Source organism: Pundamilia nyererei, unplaced genomic scaffold (genome assembly GCF_000239375.1).
Source record: "Pundamilia nyererei isolate P.nyererei 1_Seehausen unplaced genomic scaffold, PunNye1.0 scaffold00012, whole genome shotgun sequence".
Taxonomy (NCBI): Eukaryota; Metazoa; Chordata; class Actinopteri; order Cichliformes; family Cichlidae; genus Pundamilia; species Pundamilia nyererei.
Genome location: NW_005187413.1, coordinates 4,070,354 through 4,088,797, shown reverse-complemented (window position 1 = coordinate 4,088,797; position 18,444 = coordinate 4,070,354). Strand labels below are relative to the sequence as shown.

General features: G+C 40.7%; 1 protein-coding gene across 5 annotated transcripts in view; it reads left to right on the top strand.

Annotated features, from left to right (window-relative positions):
* Window positions 1–18,444, top strand: part of cacna2d2a (calcium channel, voltage-dependent, alpha 2/delta subunit 2a) — a 171,110-nt gene that overhangs the window by 126,325 nt on the left and 26,341 nt on the right. For all 5 annotated transcript variants that reach the window (XM_013908602.1, XM_005724753.2, XM_013908601.1 and 2 more), the window contains 7 exons: window positions 1,844–1,975; window positions 2,209–2,266; window positions 12,777–12,827; window positions 13,164–13,263; window positions 14,682–14,843; window positions 16,372–16,482; window positions 17,170–17,248. In XM_013908602.1, the coding sequence (XP_013764056.1) occupies window positions 1,844–1,975; window positions 2,209–2,266; window positions 12,777–12,827; window positions 13,164–13,263; window positions 14,682–14,843; window positions 16,372–16,482; window positions 17,170–17,248 (693 nt within the window). The remainder of the gene's footprint in view (window positions 1–1,843; window positions 1,976–2,208; window positions 2,267–12,776; window positions 12,828–13,163; window positions 13,264–14,681; window positions 14,844–16,371; window positions 16,483–17,169; window positions 17,249–18,444) is intronic.

Below are 18,444 nucleotides of genomic sequence, written 5' to 3'. Positions count from 1 at the left end.
GTGTGTGTGTGTGTGTGTGTGTGTGTGTGTGTGTGTGTGTGTGTGTGTGTGTGTGTGTGTGTGTGTGTGCGCATTTTAGGATGCAGGATACAGGTTGTTTTGAGCCACAATTTTAAAAAGACTTTGGCAGCTTTCAACTAAAAACAATAAACAGTGTTATATTTTTCTATAATGTGTGACAGCTCACAGTAAAGGAGGTGAGAAGTGAATGATGGAAGGCTAGTGTCATATTTCTTACCTCTTAAACTGACAGGTTGTCAAAGACTGAGCAGTAATTGAAAAGCATGGAAAAGTGGATAATGATCGTTTATTTGTGTGAAATTCAAACGTGGGGTTGAGAAAAGCTGGACTTGTCGGTTCAGGGGCTTATCTAGCTTTGGTTGGCTGAGTAATTAAATCAGAGAAGCGAGTGAAGTTCTCCTCAGCTCAGCGCCTCGTCTTGTTTCCTCTTTAATCAGGTGGCTATTAAACCTCTGATTGCACTCCCCATCTTCTGACTTCAGCTTAGCTATTAAACACAGACTGAAAGCATTTTTTTTGGCTTATGTGTGTGTGGATGCACATTGCGTCACGCAGGGATATGCACGAATGGAAAGCATGATTTAGATCACGAGTGCAAGCAAAACAACGACAGCGTAAAAACAACAGAAGACAGGCGGAAGCAGAAAAGATGCGCGTTTTACACTTGCGTCGTGTTCCTCCACCTATTGTTGACTAGATGATAAATGCTTCTTTCCGCAGTTATAAATCCATTTATGTCTGACATGTGAGATCTATGACCTTATGCTTCAGCTCAGAACATGCACAATAATGCATCTGGTCGTGCATGCACAAGCATTTACTTTACTATATAAAGCACCTTGTGATTTGGCACTATATTAATAAAGTTGACTTGAATAGTCTTTTTCCTTTTACCTGTTTCTCCTCTCCAAATAACCAAGCACCCGTAAATCCTCTAACACCCTAATGGATGTCTGCAGAAACAGTTTATGGGCCCCTATTATCAAACATTCAGCAGTTGTTTCTCTCTCCAAAACCTGCTAGTGACAGTATGACTGTACGACCTCCTCCAAGGTCATATCAGATACTTCCCCTGCCCTCCAAAGAAGATTTCCCAGATTAGACTAATTCCATACTCAGACGTGACCTCCGGCCAAGCCGCCTGCATACATGCATTCTTATGTTTTAAGCTTTCTTTGCTGGTGTGGACAAGGTTGTTCAGCAAGAGAGTTGACCTTTGGGTTCGTAACAGAGAAAAGCTGCAGTTATGTTACACTCAGGTCCACTATCTTTGCAGGCAACAGCCATTAGGCTGGTGTTGTTTTCACCTTGTGGGTCTGTCTTGGTACGTGTGTCATCTGAGCAAAACGTTATCCAGGAGACACCTGCTGAAAAGAGAACAAGCGCAACAGTGTTTTTGATTCCTTTGTAGAAATCTGTGTTTCTGTGGGGGGTTTTTAGCACTGCAACCTTGCAACAGACCATAACAAAACTATGGAGAGCAGAACTTGACCCCTGAATACCTGCAAATCATGTAATCATGTAATAATATATAGTATTGACAAGTGACTACTTTTTTTTTCTCAGAAAATCAGCATGCCGAGAGGCATTGAGAGTTGTGTGACCCCCTTAAATAATGGGGTCTACTTACATCTTTGTATTTCTGCAATTTGATGAATAACAAAGCCTTTGGTGCCTGAGTTGCATCTATTGTGCACCACAAAATGCAAAAATCACTAAAGAAAAGAACAAATCAGTGTAAGGCTGAAGCCTGCATAAATCTGTTCCAATTAGTCATAATGAGTCTTTTCTCATGTGCTTTGCTCTCTGTGTTTTCCCTCAGCCCCCGTCATCCTTAATGAATTAAACTGGACCCAGGCACTGGAGAGGGTCTTCATTGAAAACCGTAGGGAGGACAGCTCTCTCCGCTGGCAGGTGTTTGGGAGTGCCACGGGCATGACACGATACTACCCAGGTAGGCTGCAGAGTACTGAGTCAACAGGGATGCCTCAGTCATAACTTACTGCATGATAGAGTCTAAATTGACCCTAGGGCTCCTCAGCTGGAGAACATTGCCAATCTCTTATCAGATGGCTCTACTGGTAACTTGATAGAGAGACTGAAATTATGATTACCTTGATCTAATCTGATCTGAAACATCCAACAGTGCACTGGATGGGCTATAATTTGTTTTCTTGTGCTCTCTAGCAACTCCATGGAGGGCACCCAACAAGATTGACCTATACGATGTCCGCAGAAGACCATGGTAAGTGCCCTCTTTATAGAGAACTCCTGTCCACAAGTCATTATTTACATGCTTTGTTGCACTATTATTAATGCCTGCTGGTGTTTTTAAGAAGAATAGGAAAACAGCTGCCTTTACTTAGAGCCAGATATGTAAGTGGTGAATGCAAAAATTGTATTATTGTCCTATAACACTGCACAGTGTTGCACATAAATAATTTGGATCATCATTCAATGAACTCAGCTCGGGCCAGCTGAGCGGGAAGTATTCCTGCTGTGTAAACATATTTTACCTGTTAATGAAAAAATGTAACTATTTTTAACGTCCTCTAAATTCTTAGATAAAGTTGTTAGACTTTGAAATTTGCAGGGTGTTCCATCTTTGTATTGAATTTGAGTGCTTACCAGGTGAGTCCCATTGAACATTGAGGGGCAAAGAGTTTGCTCAGGTGACTCCTAACCTATGCAAAAATCAGCAGTAGCAACAGAGTGAAATGAAAAAGTGAAAAAAGCAACAGCTTTGCTGGCGTACTATCTTAAGACTATGGCAAATTGTGTTCTGTTTTCAACCTCTACATACACACACACACGCACACTGTAACCATTTTCACATTTTAATATAACAGAGGCAGCGGCCTGTGTCACTTCACTGCATATGCCTTTTGTTTTTATATTGAAAATAATCTGTGGTAATTTCATCTTCATAAGCCTTATAATTATTTGCTCGGTGAAACAGCATAACCTGTGATTGCATTTAAAATGCTCTTCACATTGATGCAGCTATTATAAAAATGCTCAAAATACCCCGTTTGAATTTAAAAAGGACATCATTTTCAGAGGATTTCCCTAACTGGCTTCACATGAAGAAAAACAAACAGAAGAAGTAGGAGTCCTGTGCTCAGCTCAGAGCTAAGAGAATAATATTTAACTCAATCAGATCATTGACTGTTTCCAGACTTATCACAGTAGTATACATATAGTAAGAGCATATATGATGCCTTTTCTCGGGTGCCCACTTTGACGTGTGTTCTGTGTTCAAATGCTAATACCTATACAGAGTGATGAGCTGGACAGAAATAGGCAGCGTTGGGCTAAACACCCACCCGCCCGAGCTTCCTGTCCACCCCTCGACTTTCTGTCTACCTGCCACTGTCACATCAGCTTTGTGGTAGCGCTGGCTGTTGCCTGGTTACAGGTTGGAGTGAACTGGACATAATCATGACAGCAATGTTGATTAGACCTGACCCCATTTTCCATCTCTGTCTTCAGCCAGCTCAAAGTGAGTGGCTGTTTGAGGTCAGGCCAGGCTGGCAGACGAAGTCAACAAGAACTACCTCAGAACTAAACAAACGCCAGCGACCCTTTCTATTGTGCTACTGTTTATATGAAACTCAATATTCCACAGGTAATATCTTAAAATGTATCCGAGTCTAACGATGACTCAGGCAAAAGCCTCGATCTTCTAAATGAAATGAAATGAAACATAAAATCAGTTACTCGTTTCATGTTCTAGTGGAGTTTTAAGGTCCCATCAAGGTTCAGTTTATTCATCCGTGAAAACTGAGAGATTACTCTGCACCCAACCTGATCAACAAGTGCAGATTGCATCAAATAAACACATCCGGTGGCTCGTAAAGCTATTCATATTCCCTCAGACAATTATTACTACTGTATTTGCAAGTAGTCGATTTAAAGCTGAGTCTATAGGATGTCTCACAACAATCCAAACAAATAGAGGCCTGTCCCCAAATGCAGTGTAGGGATCGTGTTTACTGTTCAGTTCCTCGGGTTGGTGTTTTATTTATCTTCAGGCCACATGAGAGAACCAAGCCATGATGCTGTAAATGCAGTCTGTGTTAGCACAGGTAGATCTGCACATGCAGAGAAACTCAAAGTTTCTATTAAAGGTGAGTCATGGCTTTCTACAGAAAAAACCCCCAAAGGAACTTGTGTCTCTTGTTTTGAAATCTTTAAAAAAAACAATAAAAAAAAACTGGTCTAGCTATTTAATAAATTGCATCAAATCTATATGCAAAATCAGAATTGTTAACAAAAAATGTATTTTAAAAAGGTACATTTGAATATTTGATGATATATTTGATAATATTTGAAAATAATTGAGTTTAAATGACTGGTTGTGACCTGGCTCAAAGTTGGTGCTCTCTTTAAAATGATTAACACTGGATTCATTCAAGTACTTATAACTATGACTTATAATATCAGCTAAAAGCAAAAAGCATGGAGGCAAGAAGTGGTGTCTCTCACTTGAAGCCACCCTCGGGCAAGCCTTAATCCTCACCTCCTCAGGCGTAGACAATTAGCAGGTAACCCTTAGCAACACCCAGAGACGGCACTTCCGCTGCAAGGTGAGCAGGGGTGGCAGACGGGCCTAACACTCAAGCAAGAGCAGATTTTGTTCGGGGTGACACTTCTATTTACAGTAAGATCACGGATTGTGCCTCCGAATGAAAACATTAACATCACAGTGTACAAACATGAGACTAACAAGGTGTTCCCCGACAGTTTAATTAAGTTAACACCAGGCTTAAGTCTCTAAAGTTGTGCTGCACTGTCACATCAGGCAACACTAGAAACATGGAAAACACTGGAAAACACAAGGCAGTGTCTAGCGGGACATGTTAAAACAGTGATCCTGTCGGTGATCTGTCAGTGCAATAACAGAAGTAAACCTGATTTTAATTCTTGTTACACATGTTGTGACTGGGGGACTCTTCCCGGAGACAGAAATGAGGCGGATGAGAAGGTTGACGAGGACGGTGCAGCAGGAGCATGTGTGATGGGGTGGACAAGAGGAAGTGGGGGGTTTTTGCAAAGAGGAACACCTTGTCACCCACCCACCGCCCCGGTTGTCCATGTTTGTCACTGTCATTTCTGTTGAGCTTTTACTCATGTTGGAGATTTCAACATTCCCGTTGCCTGTTGCTTAGCAACTTGTGCCCAGCCGCGCTGAATGGCACAGCCGTGGCAGGGAGTGTCATGATATGTCAGGTCAGACTTGTGTGATTATACTTTAACGTGCTGTCTCCCCAACTGACATTCTCCGGAGAGGTCAGCCAATCACGCATTTTCCAAAACCAGTCTCCTGGTGTTAGGTAAGCCCGTCGTGTGGCAGCTGTAGATAGCGGCATCCGTTGCAACGACAGATGCAAGGTGTACAGAAGCTAAGAAGAGCACAATATATGTGTCTGTGTGGCATTTAGGTAGGACTAAAATCCTTCCCTTCTTTTTTTTTTTTTGTATATGTCTAAAAAAATATGAATTGTGCATTTGTAGCTGCTGCTATGCACATTTTCTAAGTTTTATTTTACAGTTGTTTCTACGCTTGGTAGTCCAGTCGATAGGCGCCAAAATTTTGTGATACATCAACTGAAGGTAGAAAAAAGCACATAAAAAGCACATAAACAAAGCATGTTTTTCATATTCTCTAAGATTTGTAATTTGAAAAACAGATAATAAACGAATATGATGGAACAGAAAAATGGCACATGCTACACCTGAACTCATGTTATTTCCTAATAGAAGCTCTAATTGAGCTTAAGTTAGGTGTGACAGTGGCAGAGGTTCCTCTACATGTATAAAAAAACCTACAGAATGAATATCTTGATGCACAGGAAATACAACACTACAAACACATATGGTGAAAATTTCAAATCCGAGAATATATTGATTCATCAACTATAGTCTTCTATTTCAGTGTGAGAAGCTAACTAGCATTTGAAAGCCTGTTCAAATTGCCACCTTATTTGTTGAAGCACATTAAAGCTCTGTCAAGACTACCGGTGTTCATACAAAGGTTTTCCTTTTGTAAAGTGATCTCGCATCTTGAGAAACAGAAGCTCATTTGGGCAAATGTCATCCAGTAGCTTCACAGTATAATGTGCAATATCTAGAGTTAGCTAATATAAGGTGCTGGCATTTCTGATGCTATAAAATTATTCACGTTAAAGACTTCATAAGAAACAAACTTGAACTTTTGAACAATCACCTTAAAAATAGCCTATATAACATGAATATTTACACATTGGTATATGAGAGACAGCAGCGTGAAGCAGTAAAAACATCTACATCTACTTGTTAAGGGAAGATGTATCAACCCTGTTTCTATTGGTTGAGGCTGTTTTGTTTATATTTTTAACATTTGCAGCTTATACACATTGTACACCACAGCCTGTGGATTCAGAGTGTAGCAGACACCAAATATTTGCACTTATCTGCAAAGACTCACTCACAGGCTGACTAAAATCTTAGTGTGGATATCAAGCTTTGGATCAGGACTTTTTCACAGTGAGTAATCCAAACCACACAGGAGCATATTAATAACTACCCTTGTGCTGTGGATGGATCACTTTAGATGCTCTTTTGGCTGAAGTTTAGCCTGTTTTTGGCATTTTCTTCCTGTCATATGATCCTTAACATGAAGATTATTGAGAAAAGTTTAACCTTCATCCTACATCTTCCCTGTGGTCGTGTGTTTATGTTAGCCTAGTTCCCCACCAAGGAGCACGTCATTATATGTCAGCTTGCCTAATTTCATTAACCCTCCAGATTCCATTAAAATGTATATTTTTGTGTTTTTGTTTAACTGAAAAAATATTGCAGTGCTATATGTTTTAGTCTTTTAGAACTACTCTGCTCAGAACATGGCATATGCTAACTTCCTGCTAACTCGTGATTCCTCTAAACCATATAAATTGACTTTTTCATGAAAGCCTTGGCAGTAAAAATTTCTTGCCGGTCAGATGCTATAGATTCTACACCTTTGCAAATACCAGTAAAGCCAGAGAATACACAGATCTAATCTCAGTACCATCCTTCAGTAATATAAGGAGTGATGTCCTCTATAAGAAGAGTCCCATCAAAGAGCAGCAGCTCTTTTGTAGTGTAAACCTGTAGTTTTACTGGGAGTAACTGATAGTGGTGTGACTGACCTAGCCAGAGCTGTCCAGGTGGTCTTCTGTGGAAAGAAAACATAATTAATTAATAAATTTTAAAAAACAGAGGGGCCGCCTTCCTTTACAGATGGTCTTTCTCGCCTTCTGCTCCCCTACCAACAGCCCCAGGAAAATTAATGGTCCAGTCAACACACTTAATTGTCTCCAATTGCTCTGACATTAATTATTAACATTTGTCCATTATAATGTCTGCACTTGTTATCAAGGGAAGCGAAGCAGAGGTTGAAGTGAGGGAGAGGGAGATGGGGAAAGTGAAAGGCGAAGAAAGAAATAACCAGAGACAGGCGTGGAGTCCTGTTAGCCAAGCGTTGCAAAGATCCCATTACCTCCCAGGTTCACAACAGCATGTAGGCTGTATCACATATTGATTTCTTCAAGAAGTCAATCTAACCTCTTTATAAATATTATGACTATGGCGGTCAATCCGCGAAGCTGAAGCTCCCGAAAACACAATTCTAATATATATAGATCCCCGGGCTTTGCCCCCTCTTTTCTCTTTGTTCTCCCGACTTCAGGTAGAAGCCGGGTCAAAAGAGAGGCCTACTGAAGGTGATGCAGCAGGCTTTTATCAGAAGGTTTGCACTAAAAAAAGATCTTTCATCTGCTAAAACAACAATGTCAGGCTGATACTTGGTTGCTAAACTTTACTATAAAGAAATGTGCATGACTAATTCAATATTCAGTATTTATTTCAGATTGAAAAGTGGTGAAAAAAAACCCCCAAAACAAAACAACTGTATTTACAGGCATATCCGAAAATATGGACACGTGAATCATCTCGGTGCCAGCACTTCCAATAATCAACAGAAAGTGGAATAAATAAATGGCAGACAACATCTTTTTCTCCTGCAGGCTCTCTGGGCGCTGTCCTCCTATATTGTTATCTTAATTCAATCTTTATTTGCCTGCCACATCCACAGGAGCACTAAGAGAGCAGCAGTCCATAAAATAATAAGCCCATCAGCACAACACAAATCCACGCACATAAGGGAGCAGACACGCATCCACACACACACACACACACACACACACACACACGCATAAGCAGACTTTCCCTGTGTTACAATTCTCCCATTAATCTGTGGTTATTCGCCATATATCTATTTTATATGATGCATCCTTATCAAGCGTATCGCGGTGAGGAAAACTCACATTTTGTAGTGTCAGTTTCATTATACAGAGTATGTGTGTATGCATGCAGCTCATTATCAGCACAGTGCGTTTAATAAGCACAACTCACTTCAACAATACAGAAAACCTTTTTTTCCCACTCCATGGATCGTGTTATATGCATGTGCATGTTTCTGAAATGTATGTAGAAGATGATTCCTCCAATTTAAATGTAATGCACAGCATTTCGGTGAATGGGTCAGGGTGCATAAACACAATCTTCTGAGAGAGTTATGCACACATACACGCATGCCCCTCCCCCCACGGCACAGTTAACGTATTGATTTTACAACGTGGTGCCTCGATACAACTACTTCATGAATTCCAATGAGACTCCCTTTACTAGACTGTTACAAAAGGAGCAAAACACAATCACCGCAACGTAGAATATGTCATTGTGTTCATTGCTTGTGTAATGCATTTCTTTTTGATTTATTTATCACTTAGAGCAATACCTCCTTCCACCTCAGTGTAAAGAGCACATGTCTGCTGCACGCACAAATCAGGCTGTGTCTTGATTTTCGATATTTGTGAGTGTATGGATGCATTTATGTAGAGTACATGATGTGTTTTGTGATTATGGGTGTTAAAATCAATACTTTTGCCAGTTAAACCTCGGCAGTTGCAATTAGCTATTATGTCACATGTCATGCATGCTTTCCTAAACGACCGCTCCAGTGATTATTGCCTTACTGATTAATTTAGGGTTTCTGCTTTTGATGAATATTTTATTCAACAAGACGTCGACAACTAGAAGTAATTGCTCTTCACGTGTTCTCGGAGGTAATTAATTGTTTTGTCCAACTAACAGTCAAAAAGATACATTTTCCAGCAGCATTATAAGGTAGTGATAACTGTAACAAGGTGCAAAATCCCTTTTATTAATCATTTTTTCAAGTTTACATAATGTCACAATGTTCACAAGTCATACTAAATGGTCTATTACCACCATACAGTGATCCTTGCATGCCTAGTAGCCATTTCTATATGATATTTAATATTTTATGAGGTGTAATATTTTACTTAGCATCCTAGATGCAATGGACAGGTGTAATGAACAGGCTGAATTAAATTTGGGCTCACGAGGTGGACTCAGAAGGAGACCTTTCGCATTAGTTTATCTACTGTAATGAGCTGTTCACGGGTAAACAAGAATTGACACCTCGTCATATGAAATACATGTAGTAAAATACCCTCTGTCACTATTTCTGATGGGTCATTGTCTGTGGTAAAATATTGACCATAACTAAAAGAGAATGGACTGCTAGGACACAGGCCGAGATGTTGTGTCTGCTGGCTGGCGGTCCTGTCGCCGGGGGACAGAATGGGCGACAGGGCTCCGTTCAGCACCAGCCAGGCCCATCTGCTTGTCACCTGGCCTTGGCACGCAGGAGACTGGGTAATGACAGGGAAAGAATGGCATCAGTGGGCAGAAGCTGAGAGGTAATTACTGACTGGAATCCATGCAGAAACAACACATCTGGATCCATGAGTCAAAATGTGGAGAATTATATAGTAATACCGGCCTCGATTTATGATTTTTATCTGTCAGAACAGTAGAACGACGTATCAGCCCGGAGACTGAAACTTCTTGACTCCATTGCACTCTCTCTGATCCTGTTGCTCTCTGCTCAGAGGCATAGAGAAAATTCATTTGTACTTCAGGCACTGGAAAGCCTGAGAAAGAGAGGAGTGCTGATACACTAAGACAATCTTTGTGGAAGATCAGCCATGGCAGCACTATAGCTCCAGTGTTGAGTGACGCTATCCTTGCTCATGTGTTACTCTTCCTTACTCTATCACTGCGTGCACATTCTTCTTAAACCCCATTACTGCTGATCAATGCTGCCTCTCTCACAGTTAGAGAGAAACGATCTGCTTGAAAGTAATATTTTCTCGCCATATTTCACGTCCAGAACTCGCACGGTTTTCCATTGTGAGATTTTACATTGGTGCAGCTGAAGATGACCTATAATGACTAAGTAATAGAGGTCTGCATTGCATTACAATTAACATTTAGCCCCCTTCAAAATAACTCCAAGACCCATTGAAGGACTATTCTCCTCTATGAGAAATAGACTGACCACAGAAGTTAATGAAATTCTGCAGTAGGTCTGTGTTCATCAGCCGTCACCAAATGACCCTCGCTCAATCTCCAGACAGGGTGTCTCCATCCACGAGCCTGAGGGACTGGAGACGTGGGCCACATTCTGACCGAGTTTCGGTCCTGCATCGATGATCGCTTTCACAAACCCCTTCCGCTCAAAAGAAAGTGGTGGAGTCTCAGCCCCCCTGCCTCTGCCTCAAATTAAGATTTCAGTAATTAAATTGATAAAAGTCATGCATGCCAGCATGCCTCATGGTTCCAGGCCTGATTTCATACGCCACACACTTTTGGAGAGCTGTGGAAGTTCTACCTTTGATGTGGCATTCTTTATTATTGAAAATAATTGGTTTCTCCCTCCTCCTACTCTGCTCTCTCTCACTCTCTCTTTTATGCATGCATACATTTTGCCTATGCTCACTCTGGGCATGCTCAGTTAATCGACCTCACGGGAGGCAGTGCTGGTACATCGCCCTGGTTCCATCTGGGAGGTTGCAGAGTAAGGTCCAGATCGTGTCTTAAAGTGGATTAGAACCCAGGCATTGTGATGGGTAGATGTCACTGCAGAATGGGTCAGAGGTCATTCTGCAGGTTGAAGTGGCGCCTGCCAGTGAACGGGAGCACTGGGAGTTGCGGCGAGGCCTACCGAGGCTCCGCTGCTCTACCTCCACATCAGCTTGGCCAAGCATAAGAAAAGAGCCTCTCTAGCCCACAGGCAGCTGGCTTCTCTCCACACTCAGTGGAATGGCTGATTATCAGCTGTAAGAGACCCCTGATGATTACGCTGCCGAAGACGGCTGCTAACTGCTTGCCTGCTCGCTTCCCAGAATGTCAAACTAGTGCTCACATTTGAACCCCCCCACCCCACCACCACCACCACCACTCCAATCCCCACCGCTTCCCTCGTTCCAGCGCTCCACAGAAAAGCATATAATGTCCATCAATCTCAGCTCTCTTTGCATCAGTGGTAAATGTGAATTTAATTGCCGCTGGAAGAGACTGAGGGGATTTCAGATTTCCTTCTGTATGTCATCCTCTATCAACGCTGGACAGATGTTATGTGCGCGCCTCTTCCAGGACGCAAGTTGTCTGGGCAGCTAGCTCACTGCTGCGTCTGCCTTGTGGGCTTGTGTCGTGGCAGACGCACACATCAGAAAAGCCCTATTTTAGAAGTTGCTTTGCAGATGAAGCACAATGGTCTTAAGCTGCTTGTGCACCCCTCCCCCACCCCCAATAAATAAATAAAAATAAGAAACAAAGGGCCTGCCAGAGTAAATAATGTGGTTTGACGCCCAACTGATGAGTCATCAAAGGAACAGAACATCAGCTATCTTCTTTTACTGACAGCACTTAGCTCAGCACAGGCTCTCCACTGAGCAGGTCAACACTACTCAGGCTGCTCCTTTACAGTAAATATCAAGTGACTAAATATATTGCACGGTAGACTCCATGAGTCACAGTAGCATAACAGGATAAATAAAGATGTATTTTCTATGTGACTCCTACAATTATTTGATGAAATAATTATCAATGAAAGCTGCAAGATTACTAGCACTACAAAAACAAATTGTCTCGGAAATTTTAATGCTGTTGGAATTTGGTGACACAAAGTGTGATTTCATCTAAACTCTACTTGAAATTCAAGACTCCAGCAATCTCAGCACGTCTCCAGCACAGCTTATGGTGACCTGACTGATATCAATTAAAAAAAAAAAAGAACAACAAGAAACTTGCTCATCTATGTCGAAAGTAAAATAAATATCTGTAGCAGTAAAATAGTATGTCTGAATATCAAAACAACCTAGCCCTTGTAAAAATAGTAACTCGGCTACTGGTACTAATTAATAATTGAGTCAATCTTCTGGTGATACTGAATACATTTTTATTTTTCACAGGTCTTTTTAAAAGTGCCATCTTAATAGGGGGTTGTGCAGATCAGTACAGCCAGTTGTACTAAATATGTTATTATACACTTAGTCTGTAAACTAGTAATTACTTTGTCTCACGCAGTAATTATTTAGAGTGGGCATTGTTGTTCGGCAAAGAGGACTATCTGTGTTGAAGTCAGCTCGCAGAAGCTGTAGCCAACACTGAAGTATATAACAACTTATTAACTCTTCTAAACACATAAGCCTTTTCAGTATTCTGTAGCTTAAGTGGGCTGAGCCGTGGTTGCTCCATATTATGATGGCTCAGCTCATTGTGACTTTGGCTTCTTTTTAAAGTGCAATTTTCAGAGATTACGGGAACAAATTAAAGCCCATTCTTTGTCTCCCTTTGTCCAGGTATATCCAAGGTGCATCATCTCCAAAGGACATGGTCATCATTGTGGATGTGTGAGTGTCTCGCTTCTCTTTTAACCTTTTTTTTTTCTTCTGGTATGAGTGTGTGCCTCCTTTGAAGGGTGCTAGTGCCACCTGTTGGTCTGACAAAAGACCAAACATAAAGGAAGATTCATATTCTCCTTTTTTTTTTTTTTAGCTTTAATTACTTTTATGTTGGTCTTATTCCTAAATATGCATGTCATTTATTGAATACATGTCCAAATATGGAGTGATTTTCTAAGTATAACCCACAATTTTGATTTAAAAAGTAGACACGACCAAAAAATTAAAATGAACCGTCTGTCTATAACTTGAGCGTGCAAGTGCTTCGTTGCTTCTTTTCTGCAGGAGTGGGAGTGTCAGCGGACTCACTCTGAAGCTCATGAAGACCTCCGTAGTGGAGATGCTAGACACTTTATCAGATGATGACTATGTGAATGTGGCTAGTGTAAGTGGAAGCTTGCAGACCACATTTGCAGTGAACACAAATACGAATCTCTTCGGAAAACAACATCAACACAAATATTTGTGGCACTCATTAAGCAGGTGGTACTCAAGCAGGGAGTTAGTAAGCTGGTCATTCAGCTCCCAGTTGTTGTGGAAACCATTCTCTTTCCTCATTACATTGTCTGCTTGTCCTCCCTCACTGCTGTCCCTGTAGGATTGAGGCTGTCTGCCTCTTTTACTCTACTTATTACCAAGTTTTCTATTGAGACTTATGTGTAGGGGAACCTTAGTGTTATTCTATATTGCAGGGCCGATAACACATAAACACACACACACGCACAGAAACACGTCCTCTTGCTCGGTGTGGTGGCTCTGTTTGTCGACTCCCTTCAGTAATCCCTCATAATCCATTGCTCTTAGCCACTGTATGCCTCTAAATCCCAGCTCTAAGAGCAATAAATGAGCATGGTAATCTGGGTGGGAAAGCATCTGATTTTCCCCTTATAAATAAAAAAAAAGTGTGGGCTTAGAAAAACTTGCTCTGAATTCCTTCCAAACCCAAAATGCATTAAAAAAAATACAAATGAACCAAAAGTAATCATCTGGTTTCACTTGTAAGGGCTTGTATAATTAGTTATAATAATATATGGTAATGTATTAGCACATGTGACAGATTAATTTTGTCTTGATCATATGGCGCAGATTAGAATAGAATAGAATAGAATAGAATAGAATAGAATTCAACTTTATTGTCATTGCACATGCACAGGTACAGGGCAACGAAATGCAGTTTGCATCCATCCAGAAGTGCTTTAGTGATATAGATATTACAATATATATTAGCAATAATATAGATATGTAAGATTCCGCTTTCCCTAACATTTGAAGAAGCAGCACTGTAATTCTGTCTGTCTTTGTCTGCCAGTTTAAATATGACATGATACCGACCTAATGAAAATGCCATCTTTTCTCTCATGTAGTAGTTTACATCAATCTGTCCTGAAAACATTAATTGATTCTGAAGCTGACCTTCGAGAAGAAACATCATTTGAAACATGCTATTACAAACATGCTGCTAATAGCGCGCAGAGATGCCACACACACGAGCACGAGCACATGCATATACACAGGTTTAGGCTAATTTGGTAGATGAGATGAGACAGATTATATTACCTTGGCTGGGTTTCTGTTCAGTGTAATGCACTGGCGTTTCAGGTGCACCTGTTCTTGGTGTGGAAAGTTGTAATTACCAGTGTTTACTGCCAGCCAGGAGCAGGGTAGCTTACATCTGCACACACCCACGTCTGCATCCTGTCTCCATGAACTGTGCACACATGCATACGTTACATAGAAATATGCAGTTTTACAACTGTTTTTTAAACGGGCAAATCATTCAATTCTTCTTATGTCTCCTTCCAGTTCAATGAAAAGGCCGTTTTTGTAGTTGATTGCTTCAGGACTTTGGTCCAGGCCAACGTTCGTAACAAGAAGATCTTCAAGGAAGCCGTCATGCGTATGCAAGCTAAGGGGACCACAGATTACAAATCTGGCTTCACATTCGCCTTTGAACAGCTTCTCAATGTAAGAGCCAACAAGCCTTTCAGGGAAAGGCGATCCTCGAGCGCCTTGTTTGTCTGTGGCTGACGTTGCTGTCTAATCCAATTAATAAAACAGAATTTACAGTGATAACACAAAGCTGACAGTGAGTGGCTGAGGTTTGCGTAAGACATTTCCAGAGGGCTGTCAGTGTTGAAGGCAAGTCTGATTATAACTGCGGTAGCAATGGAGTGACGCTAGCTTTTTCAGCAGCCAGCACCGTGGCGAGGTCTGTCAGCAGCAGGGATCCACGTGCTCCCGACACAGGTGCTGCCTCAGCTCCGTATGCTGCTGTGTATTTTAGGAGGCTGCCACCCTAATGGGCTCTGATGGGATGATTGATGAGCGCAGCCCAGAGGATATCAGCCACAGACACTTTATATTCCTCTGGTGGGCTCGGAGGCATGGAGCCAAGTGATCTCCCCTCCATACCCGCACCCTCACAACTTCCCTTTTTCCGGCAGAATGAGAAATAAAAAGGCCCCTTTTAATCGCTGTCTGTAGATGACTCACTGCCGTGATTGGAGACAAAAGCACAATAAAAATATGTAATTGTCGCAATATTATTTGTCTTTATTAGAATCTTGTCAGATTGACTTGCTGCTGGTCTGCATATCAATGACAGCTGCAGTGCAGGAGGGTGGCGGGGACTATAATGCCAGTGAAAATGTTTTCGAGACAACCAGATTTAATGCTAGAATAAGGTTGTATACTTAAGATGCAATCCTAAAATTACGCCAATGTGAAGAAGCCTTTGGCTGCCAAGTAAGAAATCTATAAATGTTTCAGTAAAGCAATGAGTGGATTAGAGGAGGTTTTTTTAAACAGATGAAGGAAAAAAAGAAAAAATATAGAAGAATTAATACATGAAGACGAAGGGAATAATAGATACGAGTACTGGTCGGATTTGATCACATATGGACTCTTATTCAGAACTCTTGGTTTAACAATGATGGGCAGTGGAGCGGGTTGTTTAGCAACTGAAAGGTTAATGGTTCGATTCCCACTTTCTCTAGTGAATATGTTGAAGTGTCCTTTATAGTTTGATTTTGAGAAGGGGAATATTTTAACCTAAAGCACAATCTTTTCCAGAACTTAATCAAGTAGCTTTAGTGGTTGAAACTCAACCACAAAAGGAGTGAAAATGAAATCAAAGAGCGAAAGAAACACAAACTGCAGCGCCCAGGTCAGATTTACACCCCTGGCAATATACTATCCCATCAGTGTTAAACTGTTTAATAACCATTTACAATGCTTTATAAACCTCATTTCCAGCTTTACAATATCTAGAAGCTCAAATATATGGTTTAAAGACCAATTATTAACCAATTACTAAGCACTTTGTAATCATTTTGTTGTTAACATAACTAAAGCTAATTAAGTACTTGTAATTATTGCATTGGGATCATACAGTGTATATGTTTTAGTATCTTGCCCCTTTACTGCTGCATTTTTTAGCATGTCTCCCTGCCTTGTTTCCCTTTATCTTCTCATTTTGTTTCTTGTGCCACAGGAGAGCAATGCCCCAAGGGCCAACTGCAATAAGATGATAATGATGTTTACAGATGGCGGGGAGGATCGCGCACAGGAAATCTTTGAGAAGTACAACTGGCCCAACAAAACAGTGAGTTTGTCCCTATGAGGATGTTATCTGTTCAGCCCAAGAGATCACGCATCTCTAGAAACAGCCTTTTCTCTCCCTGTTTCCATTGTTTTCTGCTGACATTGTCTGAATATAGCATAAACAGATCTTTTAGCTAGACAGTCAGACATGCCAAGCCCTCCAATCTGTGCATATAAAGTGCTCTCCAAGCTTCTTCACTCCCATTTGTTTTGTTTTTTAAATCTCCTTAGTCTTTCTTCAACTCGCTCCTCTCTCGCATTCCTTCCCTCTTATTTCGTCTCTTTTGTTGTTTAGCTGCTGGTGTTAACAGCTCTGACCTGCTGACTAATTAGCCACTTTATCATCAGAGCCTGTAATATTACAGCCAGTAGATACTCCACTAGTAGCTTGTTGTCACTTCCACCCTTCATTTCCCTGATTTCATAGTTCCACCATTATTCATTACTCTGCGGTTCCTTCATGACGAATGCTGTCATATAGGATTAATCTGCAGTTTCACTTCTGTATCACTGTCGTCTACTGTTGGAGATGTTTGTGAGGTCAGTCAGTATAGTTTATGTACATGATGCTGACTTTATTGCCAGTAAGTAAGTTTGTGGATTATTGTCAGTTACTTTTTTATTTATATATTTATAGAAATTTCCTTGATGTGATTCGTCTCTTTTATCTGTTGTTTTCGTCAATCAGGTTCGTGTTTTCACTTTCTCTGTTGGCCAGCATAACTACGATGTCACCCCTTTGCAGTGGATAGCATGCGCCAATAAAGGTAAGTGGAGAAGTTCATACTTGTATGCAAAGTCTAAGAAAAGGGAATGATTTGTGTCACCCATTAATCACAGTGTAGGCATCTACATACTTGATGTGTGCTTGAAAACATGGAGTGCCGTGATTATACATCCACCACATGCCCTCGAATCAATATAATGCTATTTATTAGAACACTTTTGGACCCTGATGAATGATATTGTCTTAGTCAAGCCATTCTGAGGGGGGAAGTGTAAAAAAAAAAAGCAAGAAAATAGCTAAATTTAGCGTGCCTAGTTTATTTTTCAGAACTTCCATGCTGTAATTATTTATACAGATAGGCTGTGTCCACTTGTTTGCAGAGCACAATTCAAAATACAGAATGCCTCTGTAAACTTATTACTTAAAGTTATATGAAAAGTGTGTTAAATGATCGTTTTTAGAATAATTAGGGTGCTGTTCTTGCCAAAGAGCTAACATGTCTAAACAGAACATCTACAGGGAATGAGACTGTGGGGAAGTCTGAACTTTCCATGTTGTGAGGCGATACTTCTTACTGTTAAACTAAAATTCTGAAAATAAATTTGGTGTATTATGTGTAGAAACCCTTGTATTATAATGAAACTGTCAAAATTGTATTACCTTTCAATTCTGTTTTTTTCTATGAAGTAAACTGGGAGATTTTTTTTAGCTTTTAGTTTAAAATAGAATAGAGAGACAGCATTGAAACTACCAGCATCATCCTAAACCAGCTGTGGTTTAGGAGGTCTGGTTGGTGGTTTGGTCCCTCTAGTCTGCATGTAGAAGTGTTCTTGGAGAAGATATTGAACCCTGATTTTCCCCGATCCACCCATCAGAGTGTGAATGTGTGAATATTAGGTTTAAAGCACTTAGGCATAGAAAAAGGCACTTGTATGAATGGGTGAATAAGGCTTATAGTGAAAAGGCTTTGAGTGCTCAACTAGAGTGGAAAGTGCTTTACAAGTACCATTGCACCAAAAGTCTGTTTATCTGTGAATTCTGTTACAAAAGTTATTACACATGCTGTTCACAGTTTTTGGATTTCACAAGATTTTAAAAGAAAACTCCACACGGCTTTCTTTCTTTCCCTCTTTTGTCCTGGGATAATGAAATACAAACTGCCTGAAGATGTAAACCCCTGAAAGCTTGTCGGCTGACCTCAGGAGTGCGTTGGTGTACAATTAGCAATTTTCACAA